Source organism: Nothobranchius furzeri, chromosome 3 (genome assembly GCF_043380555.1).
Source record: "Nothobranchius furzeri strain GRZ-AD chromosome 3, NfurGRZ-RIMD1, whole genome shotgun sequence".
Classification (NCBI taxonomy): Eukaryota; Metazoa; Chordata; class Actinopteri; order Cyprinodontiformes; family Nothobranchiidae; genus Nothobranchius; species Nothobranchius furzeri.
In genome coordinates, this window is record NC_091743.1 from 5436681 (window position 1) to 5456631 (window position 19951).

The following is a 19951-nucleotide window of genomic DNA, read 5'->3' on the forward strand; positions in this document are numbered from 1 at the left end:
AGAATAGGAGCAGATGGAGGAGGATCACGGGGTACATTCTCTTCCATGAATGGTTTGCTTTATTTAAAATTGAGATGCCTGTGGAGATGTTTGTCTTTACGTGTCTAACATGGGGTTTCCACAATAGTTTATTATCGAACTACTACACCTGATGAAACAGGTGAAAGTGGACTAACTCCAAACTCTGTTTTCGTGTTTTTACTATGGGTCGTCTCTTAAAACTCCTCCTAACTGAGGAACAATTCTGAAACTCGTGTCATCTGTGTGGTTTGTCAATAAAGTTACAACACAGTAACATGACGTCAACGTCACGTGAGCACGATCTTTACGTAAAACGTAACGCACGTTTGGGTTTGGGATTAGAGAGGTTAGTATTTTTAGTTGTTACGTTTGAAGAAGCCGGGAAAGCGTCTGAAGTGTCGCCGGGTTCGTTCGCCCGGTTGTTTGTCTTACTGCAGCACTTGGTTCAGCTTACGCTGCTGCTGTCTACCTGCAGCAGTTTGTTCGGTTAAAGCTAACGCTGTTAGCATCATAGCCGTTTCATTCAGTCCACCCTGCTCTGTTTGACTGGGGTTTAGCTCTGCTTTAGCCTGTGCTGTCATAGATGACGCTAGAGGAGCTAGCCTAGTGCTGGGATAAGTTTTGCTGTGCTTGGTTACAGATTACTAGCCGCTGCAGCTGAGGGAGCATCATGTTTCGTCCTAAACCCACCCTGAAGGACCGACAGCACCTTTATAGGCTCATCATAGGCCAGCTGCTTCATGACGGGTACACCAACGTCGCCAACAGCCTCATCAACGAGGTCAAGCCTCAGAATGTGGTGTCTCCGTCCGAGCAGCTGATGCAGCTGGCTAAGATCGGTAAGACACCACCCTGTCCTGTCCTGTTTGTCCGACAGCAGGACAACAGGAACTCTTCACTTTACCTCATTTAGCTTCAGATGAAGATCAGGGTTATAGCCATTGTGGGGTTAATTAGGATGATGCAAAGGCCCAGGTGCGCGGTGATCTTAGGTCAGATTGAATGTAAGTGCTGCACCAATGCATTACTGCCTGCAGGCGACTGCAGATATCAGAGTCGCTTTTCACAGAAAAAAATATTTGTCCTCATTTTCAACAAACTGCAGTTTGTGGGTTAGAAAACGCTTTAATGGCAATATTTTGTCGAGTTTATAGGTGGTCAATGTAGCGTAGTACTGCTGAGTGCAGTTGCACAACCTACTGGAGAGAAGTGTGTAGAGTAGCTCAGATGAAACATTGTGTCAGCATGAGAAATTGGGTTTTATTTTTATTTTATTTTTTATTTTATTTTAAGTATCAGAACAATAACATGGCATAGTACTCTCATTGAATAACAATCAATTTTACAGGCAGACAGAAGTACCTTGAAAAGAGTTCCAGTAAGACCAAATACTTTAACATAACTGTGGAATTAGCTAAAGGAAAACAACACACAGGAAAAAAATAAATAAAAAATGGGGAGATATCATATTACAAATCCATATTTGTGTTAGGAGTCAGAGGTTAACAGATATTTTTCCATTGCAGAGTATAGAATTGTTGCTTTACTACTTTTCTTGAGCTTGAGACCTAAAGAAAAGATCAATTTCTTTCTGAAAAGGAGGCAAATATGGGGTATTTTTCAGAGCACGGTTCTTATTTATAAAAATTTACCTAAAAGTACAATGACATTTAAAATCAGGTCAGTTTCTTTTATTGCTGAAAAAACCCAAATAAAACATTATGTTCTGAGAATGTAGGCAGCATCTGTATTTTGGATTTTAACCAGCCTTCCACTCGTGCCCAAAAAAACCTTTGTGCAGTTACAGTCAAAGAATATGTGGCAAGTAGTTTCCATCTCCAAGCCGCAAAAGGCACAGCCATCGTGGTCTAAGTTAAATCTAAGCCACAGGAGTTCACCCAATTTTAAATAGCATTTCTTTAACTTTCTGAGCAATTGGGTATTTAAAGAAGTGACTTCTAATTCTCTTTTGGGTCTCCGAAGATGGATAACAAGATATTAGAATCTTATCGGAGAGCACGGATGAAGTATTTGAATGTAATGCCTACGTATAGATGTACTGGTTAATTTTTTCGTGTCTTTTAAAAGCGAGCCCACCAAGGTGAACAGCTGGGAGTCTGGGAATTATATTATTTATCTTTAAATTATGGGATATTAGTCAAATAGACTCCGCAATCATTTTGATTACCTTTACATATTCCTCTCTATTATGCAGGTCGTATTGTGTTTTAAAAGCATCAAACGATATGCATTGGCTATAGTCATCTAACATATGTAGTACTGACCAGACACCTTTATCAACCCAGTTTTGGTAATACAGAGATTAATTTCTTGAAATTACGTACCTACATTTCCAAAAGGGGGTAGAATGGGGGCTGAAATTGTGTTTATAGATCAGCTTCCAATATAAGAGTACTTGCTGGTGAAAGAGCGCTAGCTTGATGTGGAGCTTTCTGATATCATGGTCACATCTGAGGAGAAAGGTTATGCCCCCAAGTTTTTTGAATATCGTGTTTGGAATATGAAACCAAAAACTATCATGGTCACTAATAAAGTTCCTCAACCAGTTGATTTGAATGGTACCATTAACACAAAGTTTAGTGCACTTATTCCACCATCTTCCTGTTTTTTAACCATATTACTTTTTCTAATATAATAGTTTGAATGCTGTTAAGCATTCAAACTATTGTTTTCCTGTTTTTCTAGTTCTTCTTCTTCTGCTTCCGTACACTTTTTGAACCTTTTCTACTCCTTCAAATTTTTTACTATTTCAAAAATTTTATATCAAAACGTTCAGCTCGTCAAGCTCTTTCCGCCTCTTACTTTTGGCATTGATATCTTTAAAATTTTTCGAGTTAAGCCTTTTCAGCAAAACATTTCCCATTGAAATGAATGGGATTGGTCAATTTTCAGCTAATTCCTATCACTTTTTTGACCTAAAACTCTATAGGGTTCCTTTTAACTTAGAGACTTCATTCAAAGTTTAACAAACTCACAAGACTTTCCCGTTTAACATATTAAAGAGGCTTTTTGATATCTTTTATGGTTTTTCTAAAATCGCAGGTAGAAGTTGAGGTACGACATGAAATTTTCAGAAAAATTCACAAAAGTTATAATGGGGAAAGATAGGAGCGGTGACCCTCCCTTTCTCCATTTCTGGCGTTGTCCCGAGAGAACCGTAGGTCCGATTGAAATGAGACACATGCTGGCTTACAGCTAACGAATATTCCTTCGTTTCGAGCTATAATTCATGACTGTACTCCAAACATTGTGGTCGTACGGTTCATTTGTTTGAGAAAATTCAAATTTAAAAAAATGTCTCTCTCCACTCTAAACAGAAAATTCTGCACTCTAACTTTTGAACTTCACATCTTCTGTGAACAGCTCTTTACTACCCCCAGACCGTTTGGACTACCAAAACAAATTATTACTCAAAAAGTAGGATTTTTTGTCAGCTTTTCAGAATGGGTTTCATTTTATCTGTAAGTGTTACCGTTCTTTCGCTACAAGCCCCAGAAAGAGAAGAGACCCAGATTCTCGCTCATTGAAACCCATGTTAAAGGAACAGAGATTTTCTCCTCTGATCGGCTTCAGACAGCTAAAAGTTTCTCGTCATAGCTTCTAGACAATTCATGGTAGGCATATAAAAATACACACAGATGACCATCAAAGCCTTCTGCCGCTCACGCTTTTTGAATTTTTCAAATCGGTGCAGTACTTTTCGAATGGTGATGAGAAGTTTGACAGGTCCAATTACACTTCTGAAGGACAGATTTAAAGGCTTCTCTCATTAACAGGAGTACAGCTGCAGGCCTCCCAACAGCTGGGGGGAAGGCAGTGCTGCTCTCTGATTGGTTGAGAGTGTTCAACCATTTTCTGTCCAATCAGGATCCAGCACCCACACATATGACACATCAAATCGACCAGCTTGGTCTCAGGAATCTTGTATTCAATTTTAAATGCGTTATCTGTTACCATGGTAACACAAGTGCATAAGTATATCCCCAAACAAGTCTTATGGAAATGAATGTGAAAAGCCTAATATTGAGTCTATAACATACTGCTGTTTCTTATCTTTCTGAGCTCTATACACTTAAAATGTCAGCTATGCTGCTAGTTTTAACACTAGTCAGAAGGAAGGAAACGCCCCCTCCTCCTTCGCTGGTCTCTCATTGGCTGCGAGTTTTCATTCACCTTCTGCCTAAAAGGAAATGTGCACCCACACATATTATACATCAATTCAACCTGCTTGGTCCCAGGAGTCCTGTATTAACTTGATATTGTGTTTTGCCTTACCATGGCAACGTGCCAAGCAACAACATTTAACAACATTTTAGACACAACTGTATCATCATACTTTAATATAGAAATGTTATTAAAAGTTTAAGAGTCATATGACATTGTAAATTGTTTGTTTAATGCAGACTCCTGTCATCTGTTACCATGGCAACACAAGGAACTACAAATCACTTTAACCAAGTCTCATAGGAATGAATATAAAAAGCTGAATATTGAGCCAATAACAGACTCTTGTTTTTTATCTTTTTGAACTATCTGTATTTAAAACTAGAAACAAGTTAAATTTGATTGACCATCAGAAGGTGGGAAAGTGCCCCGCTCCCTCCCAGCTCCCTGATTGGTTGAAAGAGGTCAATCATCTTCGGGCTAAAAGGAATTACACACCCACACATGTGAGACATCAAATCGATCGGCTTGGCCTAAGGAATCCATCCATCCACAAATAAATCCATCCATCCATCCATTCAATTCAATTTTCAATTCAGTTTTATTTATATAGCGCCAAATCACGACAAGAGTCGTCTCAAGGCACTTCACATAATAAACATTCCGATTCAGGTCACTTCATTAAGCCAATCAGGAATAATGTTTCCTATATAAGGAACCCAGCAAATTGCATCATCATACTAAGCAAGCATAAAGCGACAGTGGAGAGGAAAACTCCCTTTTAACAGGAAGAAACCTCCAGAGAATCCTGGCTCAGAATAAGCAGCCATCCTCCACGACTCACTGGAGATCGAGAAGACAGAGCAGACACACACACAGACAGACAGACAGACAGAGTAATGTGTCTATAGTTATATTGTGATTTCTTAGTAAATATTCTATTTGGTGAGATATAAACTTTATTGTATTTATCCTAGTGGATCTATAATTAAACGGGTAAACTAGTAGTAGCACATCCAACGTCAAGGAAAGCAAAAAGTTATTATCAGGAGAGGGAGAATGTTTAAGTGGTTAGCAGAAGTGTGCTAGACGATGGCCCCCTCCATGAGGCCACCACAGCTCAGCAGAACATCATTGTAGCTTCTTCTGGGGAGAAAAACACTTAAGAGAAAAAATAAAGTTAGCAGCTGAAATTGCAGGAAATAATTCAGTTAAAGAGCAGACTGTAGAAGAAAGTAGTAGAAGTTGGAAAGTGGTCAGTGTCTCCTCCAGCAGTCTAAGCCTATAGAGCTCCGGGAGTTGACGTCACTTCTCCCGGCATGCAACAGTTCAAATCGAAACGGCGCCATTTGGCAGGCAGAAGCCGACAGCTGGACTATTTGTTATTGTCAGAAAACTCAATCAAAAGGGAAATATGGTAGATTCCTGTTGTGCCCCAGGATGCAGAACAGACGCGGACGACATAAGGAATGAGCCATCTACAGGATTCCCCAAGATCCGGAGCACCGCAAACGTTGGATCATTATAATAAAACGCGCTAGTGACCGGGCTAAAATGAAGCTGTGGGATCCCGAGAGTAAAGGTTTTCACTTATGCAGCGACCGCTTCATATCAGGTACTTAAACCAACGTTTCCTCAACTGTGTATGGTATTTATTTTAAATGGTTTTATTACGATTCTTAGTGGGCTTCCTAAACTTATTTTGGCGTGGCTTTTTCTGTCTCATTACTCATAGCAACAAGTAAACATCACGTAAAACGTTGTGTCGTGAGTTCTGCGTGCTGCCGTTTCCGTGTTTTATGATGACAGCAATTAACCAGCTAAGCTGTATTTTATTTTTAAGCAATGGTTGATCATTTGTCAGATCACACATAAAAAGCACTTTGGATTGCTATTATCTGTCTCACCGAGACTACTTACGTGTAAATCTGTTATTTGTCCGTCCATCCATCCATTTTCATCCGCGTATCCGGAATCGGGTTGCGGGGGCAGTAGCGTGACTTCCCTATCCCCAGCCGCCGGAGCCAGCTCCTCCGGGTAAATCCCAAGGGGTTCCCCGGTCAGGTCCGGTGTTGTGCCGGTAAGAAGTCCGCTCCGACAGCTTCTGGCGTTTTTAAAAAGTATCCCAGGGGCACGTTAAGGGTCGGAGATGTTTTGTCTATCTAATTTCTGACTATATAAAACTATTTCTTCTGTTTTAAAGTGTGAAGTAAACTCAGACGAAGTAAAATCCAAGCGGATCCCGTTCATGTTCATGGTTACATCCGTGTTTGTTTACCTTTTTTGCATGCCAAAATGGCGTCCACTAACTGAGAGTCACGTGGGGTCCGGAGCTCTATAGCAGCATAACTACAGAGATAACTCTGGATAACCTAGCCTTTTTATATGGAGGCATGTTGGAGACAGGGCAAGGGAGTCTTTACCGACTGTACACTCCACCTCACTCTACTCCCCCACTTGTCCAGATTTAGGCTAACATCAGATTTTAACCATACGCCCTATCAAATAAAAATGTTTTAAGCCTATTCTTAAAAGTAGACAAGGTGTCTGCCTCACAGACTAAGGCTGGGAGCTGGTTCCATAGGTGAGAAGCCTGATAACTAAAAGATCTGCCTCCCATCCTAATTTTAGATATTCTGGGAACCACCAGTAAACCTGCAGTCTGAGAGCGAAGTGCTCGGTTAGGAACGTATGGAACAATCAGATCACTGATGTATGATGGAGCTTGATTATTAAGAGCTTTATATGTGAGAAGAAGGATCTTAAAATCTATTCTGAATTTAACAGAAATAGCCCAAGCAAGTGAAAGCGAAGAACTCTCTATTAGCATATTTGTAGATTTAAAGAAGGCTTTTGACACCATTGACCACAGGAGATTATTGAAGAAGATGGAAATTTATGGCCTACGAGGTATAGCGAAGTCCTGGATAGAGAGTTACTTAAAAGACAGACAACAGTATGTAAAAATTAAAGATATAAAATCTGGATTAGAGACATAAGTTGTGGAGTTCCACAAGGGTCAGTAATAGGTCCTATATTATTTACTTAATATATAAATGACATATGTAACATGACAGATTTTTTCAAATTTATAATGTTTGCAGATGATACTAATTTAGTTTGTTCAGGTAAAGATGTAAAAGAACTTTTAAAGAAGGCCGAAAAAGAGTTAAATATCCTCAAATCTTGGTTTGATGTAAATAAACTATCACTGATAATAAAAAAGACAAAATTTATGAATTTTGGAAATAAGGTAAAAAAGGGGGACTTTAAATTAACAATTTCAGATACTGAAATTGAAAGTGTCTGAAATAAAATTTCTTGGTGTTGTGATTGACTCTAACTTATCTTGGAAGCATCATTTAAATTATATAAAAGGAAAAATTGCCAAATCTTTGGGTCTATTATATAAGCTGAAGGACATACTAAACCATAAGGCCTTACGTCTAATATACTCTTCACTAATACAACCATACATGGCATATTGTATAGAAATATGGGGTTCAACTTTTAAAACATATATACGTGAAATAAAAACTATACAAAAGAAATCTATTCGAGTTATAAACAAGAGCAATTAATATGCTCATACTGACCCGTTGTTTTTAAAATCACAGATTATGAAATTAGAAGATCTATATTATTATAAAATAATGCAATTTATGTTTAGAGTAAAATTAATGGCTCTGCCAGAAAATATACTAATGTTTTTTGCAAAGAGGGAAAGTAAATATGATTTAAAAGGTGTATGTATGTTTGTTCTACAAAAAGCCAAAAAGGGGCATGAAAAGGAGATGTATCTCTGTAATGGGAGTAACATTTTGGAATGAGGCTAAAATAGAATTAAAATGAGCAACTTCTCTTTCAGTTCTTAAAAAACTTGTCAGTAAAAATATTTTTGAAGAGTATTAATTTGATGTTGATGGATGGATTTGTGTTTTATTTTTATTTGGGTTGTTGGTTCATTGCGGGAAATTGAAAAATAGTTTTGTAAGTAGGTTAGGCAATTTTATAAGCTATTGCTTCTGCCTAAACCTATTCATTCATGAGATATCAAATAGACACCATATACAAATGAATGTATATCTTAGTGAGAAATGGTATTTGTATCTATTTGTATGACATGTTATTGTACACATTATCTTAAGATAATAAATTAATCATTCATTCATTCATTTAAAACTGTCATGAGAGTTTGCAGCCCTGAGGACGTGTGCCGTAGATGAACACGTGTGCCATAGAGGACCCTGAACCATGTTTGGGGACAAGAATGTTTAAATTTACTTTTGTTAAAGGGTGTATATGGAACAAGCATTAACTCCTCTGCCACCTATAGTGTAGGGATGGAACGATAGCACTTTTTTACAAACCCATACGATACCGATACTTGGATCTGAGTACTCACCGATACCGATTACCAAAACCGATACTTCTACCACACAAAAAAATGCAATGATTTGGAATGCAGGTTTTATTTTCTTCTCTGCTTTCAACAGGAAAAGACTGGGAGGAAGATAAAAAGTAAAATACATGAATGGAAATCATCACAAAACTAAAATATTAGGTGAACAGAAATGACAAGTTACAGGGAGGCCATTTTCAAGCAACTGCATTGGTATCGGTTAACCTTTACCAATACTGGTACTGGTATCGGTATCGGTGCATCCCTACTATAGTGCTGCCATGATTAGTGCATTTGTCACAATGACAACAACAATAGGTGCAATATTCAACGTTGTTTCTTCTATGAAGCTTTGTTTTGTTTTATCTTGCCTGCTGTGGCACCACTGCTGCTTTTAGCCTGAGACATATGAACAGTAGTGTCCATTCGAGTCAGTCGACACGTCACCTGAAAAACAAGACATCATGGCGAGCTGTAGCTCAAACGTTTGGGAGCGTTTTACAGAAAGATGAGAGAAGCCAAATCTGCTCCTCTCGTGGGGGCACAGCGGTGATGCATGAACACCTTTAAAGACGGACGTTGTGGTGGAGGAGACGGTCTCCTCTGTAAGCTAGCTGCCTCTCGTTAGCTGCTAACATCAACAGGGAGTTACCTTTATTTATTGCAGTAGCAACAACTGTAGTGATGGCCATTTCATTACCTTTAGCACACGTATGTCACATATTTGCTTCAATGTTACAAACAATAACTGTGTTAATAAAAACGCTCCTCGTCAATAAAAGCCAGCACACACGCCTCTGAGCAAACAATCTGACATGAGACCCCTGTTGTTTAAGGAGCTATAATCTTGTCTTTATTTTTAGACGGTACATAACCGATCACACTTCAGACAAGAAGCTAATGATGGTAGATTAGAGCATCCTGGTGCATTAAGCTAAAGTTTTATGTACAACACGATAAGTCGACTATTGAAATAATTGTTTGTGGCAGTCCTAGTCACCCGTAGTTTGGCCGTGTTGTCGCACCTGAGGCTAGTTGTTTTTGCAGAAACACGGTTTCTGAACAGCTTGCACATCCTCTGATGCTCGACCAGGGTTGGGCCTATTACCTGTGACGGGAGCAGGATCATGTAACTATAGTAACCTACCCATCAGAGGCGTGAGGTCAGGGAACCCATCAGTGTTGCAGTTCATCTTGTAGATGACTATGATGAGCATGGCATTTGCTGGGAGTGGGGGAGACTGATGGTTGAATCTGTCACACAGGGTTGGAGAATGATGACAGTGCTGTTCAGTACGCCATCGGACGCTCGGACACAGTGGCGCCTGGTGTTGGCATCGATTTAGAGTTTGATGCAGACGTCCAGACCATGTCCCCTGAGGCCTCTGAGTACGAGACCTGCTACGTCACGTCTCACAAGGGCCCTTGCCGTGTAGCCACGTATAGTCGGGACGGTCAGCTCATTGCCACCGGCTCAGCTGATGCCTCCATCAAGATCCTGGATACTGAACGCATGCTGGCAAAGAGCGCCATGCCTATTGAGGTGAGTGAGGTGGCAGAGTAAAGGTGCACTCGCTACTTTTGATTAATTCTACTGAAATCTTTTGATTTTCCTCTCCGTTCTAGGTGATGATGAATGAAACTGCACAGCAGAATATGGAGAATCACCCTGTCATTCGCACACTATATGACCACGTTGATGAAGTCACCTGCCTCTCCTTCCATCCCACGGAGCAGATTCTGGCATCTGGCTCAAGAGATTACACCCTGAAACTGTTTGACTACTCAAAGCCTTCAGCAAAAAGGGCTTTTAAGTATATTCAGGTCAGTAGCTCTGGGCTCAGGACAGTATCCGCCGACAGGTGAAGCTGAAGTCAGTGGTACCTAAAAGCTGGGTTAAAGCACCTACACAAGAACAGTCAAGGGTCAAACAATCAGTGGTCAACCTTATCAGTGAGTTTCTGACTCCTCCCAGATGTCTCAGGTCTTCTAATCAGAGACCCGTAGTAGTAGGTTGTTCTGGTCCAGCAGGTTCTGACCCACCAAGGGATGGGTGGCTCAGTGTCAACGTGTCTGATGGGCTTGACTCCTTCAGTCAGAAAACCTTTGTGGAGGTAAATCAGTGTGTACACACAGGAAATCAAAGGTTTAGCTACATTTCATGAGTTTGCAACAAATCCACATTCAAGCCTGTTTTATGCAGTCAAATCAGTTGTAATAAAATGTGACTCATCTTATTATGGAAAGCCAAGCAGATCCAAACTGCTGCAGGGGTGTGAGTAGGGCTGAACGATTTTAGGAAAAGATTGAATTGTGATTTTTGTTCTTTTTTAGCAGTAATTGCAATTTCAGTTCAATTACAACACTGGCCTGCCGAGCCATCCTGTATATCAAAAGGTGGTCTAGGTTCTAGTCTAGTAAACAATTCGTTCACATTAATATTTACTGTCTAATCATACAATAAAAACAGTTAAAGCTATTAATATGTTCTCCCATTATTATATTTATATCTTTAATTTTTTAATGTGCTTGTGAAGCAACTTGTGATTTGTATCTAGAGAGGTGCTTTATAATGTGTTATTGTTCTACTTGGAAAATGAAAGGAGGAAATCTGAAGGTAGAAACAGCTTTCAGATGTATTAAATAAAACATGCACACAGTTCTCGCTGCATCACCAAGTCAGGCTGGCTGCACCAACCCTAACCCTCACTAAAACTCCGCTCTAAAGCCTAGTTTATGCTGCTCAGCTCCGTGAGCGAGGCGCTCTGACACCGTAGCCTGGTTGAACTAACGTGTGCCATCAGAAACATTCAAACCATTTTAAAAGAGAAGTTAAACTTTCAAGTCAGCTAAAGTGCACGACTCTGCACTCGCACTGATGAAGCATAAACCAAGCTTTAGAAATCAGTCTGAACCTGCTCCGATGTGGGAGGAGTCTCTCTCTCCCTCACTCACCCACGGTGCCATTATTATCGGCTCTAGCAGCGCTGTGTGGGAAAATAAAACCGGGAAAATAACCTAAATGTGCAGCTCTGTCAGCTGTGGAGTTGGGCTCGGATCTGGATGGTACACCCCACCCCCTACCTCGTGCTGGCTGTTGCCGCCGCCGTAACACGGGGTGACCCCGGACGGATGTAAAAAAAAAAAAAAAGAAAAAAAGTTGACGCAACAGATCCTGGATCAGTCAGAACCGCTAAAAAAAATGCAGCTTTGACGGTCCAAGGACGATAGATTGTTCAGCCCTAGTTGTGAGTTAGGATTTAGGTGTAATATCTCTTCACTGTGAGAATCAGAGCTTTTAGTTGTCAGGCTCCACTTTAGTGGAACCAGCTTCAGTATCAGGGTCAGCCTGGGTCATCCTGCCTATGGATCGAAGGTCATGCTAGGGTCTAGGGCCCTGGAGCCGGAGGAGAGGGGAACGAGAGACTAATGCAGAATGGCTGGGCCATCATAGATGTCCAGACCAGGAACAGATGTTACAAAGGCACAAACCTGTTGTTTTAAATGAGCTGATTATTATTCATCAGTTCATTCCTGTTTGTCTGCCTGCAGGAAGCAGAGATGCTGCGTTCCATCTCCTTCCACCCCTCTGGGGACTTTCTGCTGGTGGGAACACAGCACCCCACCCTGCGTCTCTATGATGTCAACACCTTTCAGTGCTTTGTGTCCTGCAACCCGCTGGACCAGCACACAGACACCATCAGTGGTGTCGGCTACAACCCCTCTGCCAACACCTACGTCAGCTGCAGCAAAGACGGCAGCATCAAACTGTGGGATGGTGTCTCCAACCGGTGTGTGACCACCTTTGAAAAGGCGCATGATGGAGCCGAGGTGTGCTCTGCCATCTTCTCCAAGAATTCCAAGTACATCCTGTCCAGTGGGAAGGACTCTGTGGTCAAACTGTGGGAGATCTCTACAGGCCGTACCCTGGTCAAGTACACAGGTATGGACGATGAGCTTCATGCAGGCCCTGATGGCCACCATCATAGCTAGTCCATATGTTAGTCCACTCATGGTCATGAATTTAGCTGTTTTAATTATACAGATGTTTTTACTCAACAGTTTCTGTCTGAGTTGCAGGTACAAGTTCACAGCTGTAGGTGTTGGTAACTAAAGGAATAACGTTTAAATCCAGGGAACGAGTTACACAGAGGCTTCTGGGGGAGCCCAGTGACACTGGGGGGTGCCTTGGCCCCCGAAATGCCTTGAAACGGCCCTGGGTGTGGGGCTGAGTTTTGAAAGTGATCTGAATTGTATCAGATGCATAAATATCACTAGCTTATAAATTGCTTTAGACAGCCAGCTAAAATGTGTAGTGGGATAAATCTACATTTTCCTTTTCAAACACCTGAGCCCCCTTCAGACAGGCCACTAAACATCAAAACAGTTTAGTTTTGCAGGATCTCCCCCAGCGCTTTATAAGCCTGGCCACCCGCCAGGCTAAGCGTCATGCCCCGCCCCCTCCCAGACCCTATCGTGTCCGCTGACATGAATGGCGCAACGAAACTAGAGCCCTCCATCAGCTGATACTGGTGAGAAACAGCAGCTGAACGCGTGCAACCCCCCTCACCCCCACTCACACGGAGGAGCACTGCGGGAAGGAGCGCGAGACTCATGACAGCTTCTCATTATTTTAGCTTGCGAAACGTGATGCTTAAAAGTCACATGACACATTGCTTTTACTGATCCAATCAGAACCTTCCAGATCTGACGGAGGCGTGGTTTTGGTGGTGCTTGGTAAACCTGTCCTTTTTTGTTTTGACCGTAAATCAAAACATCCAAATTATAAAACTATGCCCACGTCATCTTTAACGCCAGTTCAAAGCGTTCTAGAGAAGTTGTCGGAGTGGCCAATCCGTAACTTTCCTCTTCAGCCGAAAGAACCAACGACAAGCTGGATAAAATCTGTTGCTGTTCCAACTGCTGCAACGGTTCCTTTCAGAATAGAAGCTGAACCATCACAACCCCGTTTTGGGTCTTGTTAGATGCCAACAAAACTGTCGTGACCCGGAAGTATCTCAAAGACTGGTCTGGTCAGCAACCGCTGCTTTTCCTACCGACTTCGGTTCCAGAGAAGGTCAAGCAGGACCTCGACATTCCTGATCTAACGGGGACTTCCGAAAGGGTATGTAGGCCAGCGGAATGGCGTCTCTGTGTGTTATAAATCTCCATACCCAAAGCCTAGCGCGAAACATCATCTTCACTCCCATCGGAACTAATCGTTTCTCTGGATTTGCTGGTTCTGAACAACATTTCACACATACACCATCTTCAGTCCTACGTCACCTTCGTTACACCATACATTTAGTGTTTAAAGTTAGTCTGGTTTTAATTTGTTTAGTAATAAATCTTTAAACTTTTAAAACTTGACTCTTCTGTTGTCTCTGAGTTTATACAAAGGTGTTACATAATCCCTGCAATAAAAAGTTCCAATCTTCTGGTTTAAATTATCCATAAGATTGATTTCATATTTCCTATGGAATCTCACATTTTATGGTTCATTAAATAATATGTAAATTTAATCGTTACATTTATGACATCAGTACCATGGAAAATGATCTTAACTCCTAAATACCGTGGTGACAGGGACTTTTGCTGGTTACCTAATTTCAGAGTGGCACTAAATGAGTGCAGGAAGCATCATTATCTGAGCTATGTTCAGTGGTTTTAGAAAAGATGGCCCTTATTTCAGGGTATCTGCGGGTCCTTAAAAAGTCTTAAATAAGCTTTTTCAAATTTAAGGCCTTAAAAATCCTTAAAAATGACAAATAGTCCTTAAATACGGTTTCCAGAGGTCTTAAATTACCAAAGACCCAATAAACAAGATTCTTTTATTTCTATAAAATTTTTGTGAATTTCTAGTTAGTGTTCAGCATTTTTTGTGTACGATGTTGGCGTAAGCGGAACCGTACACGTTCAGTTGGTTGTGAAAGGGGGCTATTTTTAGATGAGCACGTTAGCTGGTTAGGCTAGTGGGAGCTTGCGCCATGGGGAAGTGCAAGTTTAATGCTAACTAGATGGCTAATCCCACGATCGCGGCGTGGTTCCACCGGTTCCAGGCAATAGCTGGAAATTATAGCTTAAATTTAATTTTTTAAAATGATAAATGACCCATACTTGGATTGCGCCTGTCAGAGTAAGGACTCCAAAGCGCTTTACACTGCAGTGTATCATTGATCCATTCACACACACATTCACACGCTGATGGTGATGAGCTACAATGGAGCCACAGCTGCCCTGGGGCGCACTGACAGAGGCGAGGCTGTCGAGCACAGGCGCCACCGGTCCCTCCGACTAGTTAAGTGTCTTGCCCAAGGACACAACAGCAGAATTCTCTGTCCGGAGCCGGGATCGAACCTGCAACCTTCCGATTACTGGACAACCCGCTCAACCTGTTGAGCTACTGCTGCCTTGCTTAAATAGCTTAAATTTGGTCAAAGTGGCCTTAAAAAAGGTCTTAAAAAGTCTTAAATTTGGCTCCCTTAAACCTGCAGATAGCCTGTATTTACACCTGGCAGCAACATGTATGATTGTTTTCATCCAGAAACTGTTCTAGAGTCAGATGTGAGTCTTTCAGTTTGACAGCTGAAGCTTTGTCCAAACAGGGTCAATGAGCCAAACACAGCAGCAGAACTCAAACGTCCATTTTCCTTTCCCTTATCCGGTCCCAGATTTCCCTCTCCCTAGACACTTGGGCCAGCTCCTCCAGGGGAATCCCAAAGCCAGCCGAGACATATAGTCCCTCCAGCATGTCCTGGGTCTTTCCCCTGACCCGGAGAAGCCACTACGCTTTTCCGATTTAAGACCATGGTCTCAGATTTATTTAGAGGAGCTGATTCTCATCCCGTCTGCTTCACACTCGGCTATGAACCGCTCCAGTGAGAGTCGGAGATCAACTTCTGATGGAGCCAACAGGATCGCATCATCTGCAAGATAATGAAGCAGAGACCCGATCTCTAGACCACCAAAACAGATCCCCTCAACACCTTGGCTGCGCCTAGAAGCCCTGTCCATAAAAGTTGTGTGAACAGAATTGGTGACAAAGGGCAGCCTTGGTGGACTCCAACTCTCACGAGCATGACTTGCTGCCGGTGTCGGTACAAGATCTGCTCGGGTGCAAGATCGGCTCGGGGTCCTTCGACTGCCGATGACGTCAAAGTACGGCAAATCGACTCGGACAAAATGCACTACACATGTATACTGTTGGAAAGAATTTAGCAGTTTCGTTATTAAAATAATGTTTCTTAAGACGTAAGTTTGTGTTTATAATGATATTTGTAAAATAAAACACTTTATTTATTCATAATGTTGAACTCCTCTTTGAGCACATCCCTTGAAGAATCATAGGTATTAGCAACACGTGTGAAATTGTATTTGCAGGAAAGAAGTGTGTCCCGTTTATTGAAGTATTTTGTGTTTAGAGTTTTTGACGTCTTGTCCATGCGTAGTTCAGGTACGCTCTGATAGCCAAAACTCTGGAGTTAAAAGTTTTCTGGCTTTACTAAAATACCTGTCTGTACTTATTTGATTGATGGTATTTTTACTTTCTATTAGACTCCAAATGTAATCATTTGGCACGTTTCTATTTCATAATTTGTAAGAATGTAATCGGCGATATTAGCATTAGCATTCCTATGGGTTTTCCCATGTATATTAGCATTGCGCTAACCACTCGCTGCCAAATTGCAGCCTTTGAGATTAGAAAATCTCCTTTTGTCACATCGCAATTTAATTGCACATGCAGTTAATCGTTCAGCCCTAATATACATGCAGCTCTATGCTAAAAGTGTATTTTCAAAGAGGTAATGATGGATTTCTTTGTAAAAGTTGTCCATCTTTCCAATAGACAGATTTGCCTGGACCAACGTAACGTGATAACAACGTAACGTGATTACGTAATTCAGTGAGGTTCATGTTCAGCCAATCAACTACTCAGACGTCATCGGCAGTCGACGGACCCCGAGCCGATCTTGCACCCGAGCAGATCCTGTACCGACACCGGCAGTGCAGACCGAGCTCTGGCACCGGTCATTCAGGGACGTATCATCCCATGTCAGACGGACTGGTATCCCATACTCCCGAAGTACCCTCCAAAGGGCCCCCAAGAGAAGTTAGATTGTCAAAAGTGGACCACAATGTTACCTCTGCTACACGTAGATCTATGTTGAAAACGCTTCTTCTGCCTTAAGACTTCATTTTGTAAGTAAATAACTGGCTAATTTGTGTATTTTGTGGTTGTTTGTATATTTAAAGAGCAAATCCCGTAATCCTGATCTGTAAACAAAGACGAACCTGCCGCTCCTGTGATGGAACTAAGTATCTGCACCTTGTGTTACAGGTGCTGGTCTGAGCGGTCGTCAGATGCATCGCACACAGGGTGTGTTCAACCACACGGAGGACTATGTGCTGCTGCCTGATGAACGCACCATCAGCCTCTGCTGCTGGGACTCGAGGACAGCTGAAAGGAAGAACCTGCTGTCTCTGGGTCACAACAACATCGTCCGCTGTATTGTCCACTCGCCCACTAACCCAGGCTTTATGACCTGCAGCGATGACTTCAGGGCCCGCTTCTGGTACCGTCGCACCACCACAGACTGAGTGCTCGGACTCCACCGAGGGAGGGAGTCACTCAGCAGCGGTTGGAGTTCATTTGAAAGCAAATCTTTAATTTGTGGAACAATTCTAAATTCTGGTGGCAGAAGAGCTGACGGACAACCTGCAGAGATGTTAGACTTCTTGTGAGTGGACCTGCCAACGTCGGAGGATCACACTTTCAGTTAACACAAAACCAATCTCCTCTCCCACCTGTAACACCAGCTGTACCCCTACATGTTTGGTTTTTGTAGATTTGCTTTGCTGTCGTCTTTTTCAATAAAAAGCTAAAAGGAAGAATCTGATGGTGAAGTCTCCTTTTGCAACTACAGCTGCAGCCGTGCCCTGCAGATTCTTCAGCGCCAGGCTTGTTGCTGCAGAAAGAGACAACCTACAGGAAGCTGACATGAGCTAACACACACACACACACACACGTGGTTTCCTCTCAACTGGTTTTCATCCTTCAGCTGGAAGATCTTACCTCCCATCACCCCTTTACATTCCTACCCCCTACCAGTTTTCCCAAACACTCATATCCCTGTTGTCCCGGCAGCAGTAAGGAAACCCAGAAGAATTTCTGCTCTGAAGAACCCTCTGGCCTTTCCTTCTGCAAGGAACAGCCTAATGAAGTCGTCACACACCAGCCGGAATCTGACACAAGAAGCAACGTTGATTGTGACTATGGTGATACTACTTCTCCTTTACTGGGTTGGGGTAGACGGTGTGTGTGTGTGTGTGTGTGTGGGGGGGGGGGGGGGGGTGAAGGGAAGCAGCTGTGTGGCTCTCCGCCCACAGAGTAGAAGAGCCAGGCTGTCAGTGACAGCTCCGACCGAGTGCTAGAGGGACATGGGAGTCTTCGCACGCTGTCCTGTTTAAGGTGGTTTACTGAGACAGGACGGTGGACGGACTTCTCTGAGGAGACAACATCCCAGCAGCCATGGTAGGAAACATCCTAACTCCCCTTGAATGAGCGGTATGTTCGGATGGATGTCTGGCTCGTCTCGTCTTACTGATCGTCAGCGTTGGGATCTCAGTAGGATATGTTGCTGTTGTTTCTTTTCACACGCTCATTTAGCTGGTCCCAGTTCGGTTTGAGTGGACACGAATGTTGCTAAAGATGTTTCGGTGATCAGATTAGTGAACATTCATGGATGTGTGTGTGCATGTGTGTTTGTCTGGGTTAGGGTTAGGGTCTGATGCGAGGTTTCACAGCTCACCAGGCCAGTAGGTGTTCGTTCTCCCATGATCATCAGGTAAATGTCTTCCAGGGCGCTTCATTCTCTAAGGGAAACTGATCGTCAACTATTTAGTTAAAAATACACCAGCCTGGGTAAAGATAATTCAACCACTCCAACTTCTGCCTTTTAGGATTGTTTGGAATTAAAATCAGCCTGGGGGGGGGGGGGGGGGGGGGCAACAGTGTTGGCAATAAAACCGAACACATGCAGAAACAGAACAGCTGTTAACTCAGCCCACGATGTCTCTTTAAACTTTGCCAACATAAAAATTTCTTTTCCAAAAAGCAGTTCGCCGTCGGACAGCCAAAACCGTCCGGATCTCTACGCCGAATCGGATTAAATATGTTGTCATGCTGAGTAACAACAGGAGGCAACAGAATGTTAAAAAATCCTAAAATAAACGATCAGATTGCATGAAAGTTGTTATGAACTGCTGTGTCTCATTGGTCTGGCTTAGGAACACAATTGATAAATTGTTTTGTGTATTTAAACTGATTTAGCTAGGATCTACTAAAAAAAATCCCGTAATTTTGGATTAAATTCCCGCCAAAAAAAGATGAGATTGTATGAAAGTTGTTAAAAATTGCTGTGTCTCAGTAGCTTGGCTTAGTAACACAATTGAGAAATTGTTTTGTGTATTTAGACTAATTTTGCTAGGAGCTATTAAAATAAATCCCTAAATTTTGGAATAATATCCTAATAAAAAAGATCAGATTGTATGAAATGTGTTATAAACTGCTGTTTCTTGTAAATGTGGTTTAGTAACACAAGTCCGAAGTAATTTAGAGTCATTTAGCAAATAATTCTGGAAGCTTTTAATTTTTTTTGTACTCGTTTACGAAGGACTACAAATTTGTTGATAGTCCCTAAGCGAACCACCGTTCCCTATAGCGAGTCCTCGGATCTCCGCTAACCGCTGCCTGTCTGCCGCAGTGCGCGGCATGAAGACTTGTCGCTGACCGTGTAAACATCCAACTTGAAGCTGACTTCACTGCGGTCAGGTCCAGAGCTGGCAGTGAGACAGCTGCAAGGCAACTGCCATTAAATGATTGTTTTAAGTTGTGCAGGATCCTGCTTTCCTTTCAAACTAACATGGTGTGATGTCGGAGTCGGGGAGGGACGTTAAATCAGAAACTTTGGGCTTTCCTGATGTTTTCTTTTTCCATCTTTGTTCATTTTTTACACGTAAACATTCTGTTGCCTCCTGTTGTTACTCAGCATGACAACATATTTAATCTGATTCGGCCTAAAGATCCGGACGGTTTTGGCTGTCAGCTAACCATCCATGGACGTAATTTTTTGGGGGGGACAGGGGGGACATGTCCCCCCCCCCCCCCCCCCCCACACACACACTTTTTCCAAAGTCACGTTTGGACCCCTGTACTTTTTACCATCCAAAAACAATATTACGGTATATTAAATTGACACTGGTTGAGCTCTAGGACCAAGCAGAAAACAACCATTTGTGTTGAAGCCTGTTTCCCATTAGAACATACCGTAAAGCCCCCCCCCA

At 42.2% G+C, this 19951-nt stretch overlaps 2 protein-coding genes across 4 annotated transcripts in view; both read left to right on the top strand.

The window, feature by feature from the left end:
• The first annotated feature begins 285 nt into the window (after positions 1–285).
• cstf1 (cleavage stimulation factor, 3' pre-RNA, subunit 1) lies at positions 286–17500 on the top strand. Of its 2 annotated transcripts, none has more exons than XM_015960105.3 (6): positions 286–367; positions 662–860; positions 9874–10151; positions 10235–10432; positions 12161–12551; positions 16947–17500. In XM_015960105.3, the coding sequence occupies exons 2-6, from the start codon at positions 692–694 to the stop codon at positions 17204–17206; spliced, it is 1296 nt and encodes a 431-aa protein (XP_015815591.3). In that variant the 5' UTR covers positions 286–367; positions 662–691; the 3' UTR covers positions 17207–17500. The 2 variants fall into 2 exon arrangements, with proteins under 2 accessions (XP_015815591.3, XP_015815592.3); XM_015960106.3 differs by having other exon boundaries at positions 341–426.
• Positions 17501–17967: 467 nt separating this feature from the next.
• The window catches only part of cass4 (Cas scaffold protein family member 4), a 54633-nt gene continuing 52649 nt past the window's right edge, over positions 17968–19951 (top strand). For both annotated transcript variants that reach the window (XM_015960104.3, XM_054747731.2), the window contains exon 1: positions 17968–18140. In XM_015960104.3, coding sequence (XP_015815590.3) covers positions 18138–18140 — 3 coding nt within the window. In that variant the 5' untranslated portion in view covers positions 17968–18137. The remainder of the gene's footprint in view (positions 18141–19951) is intronic.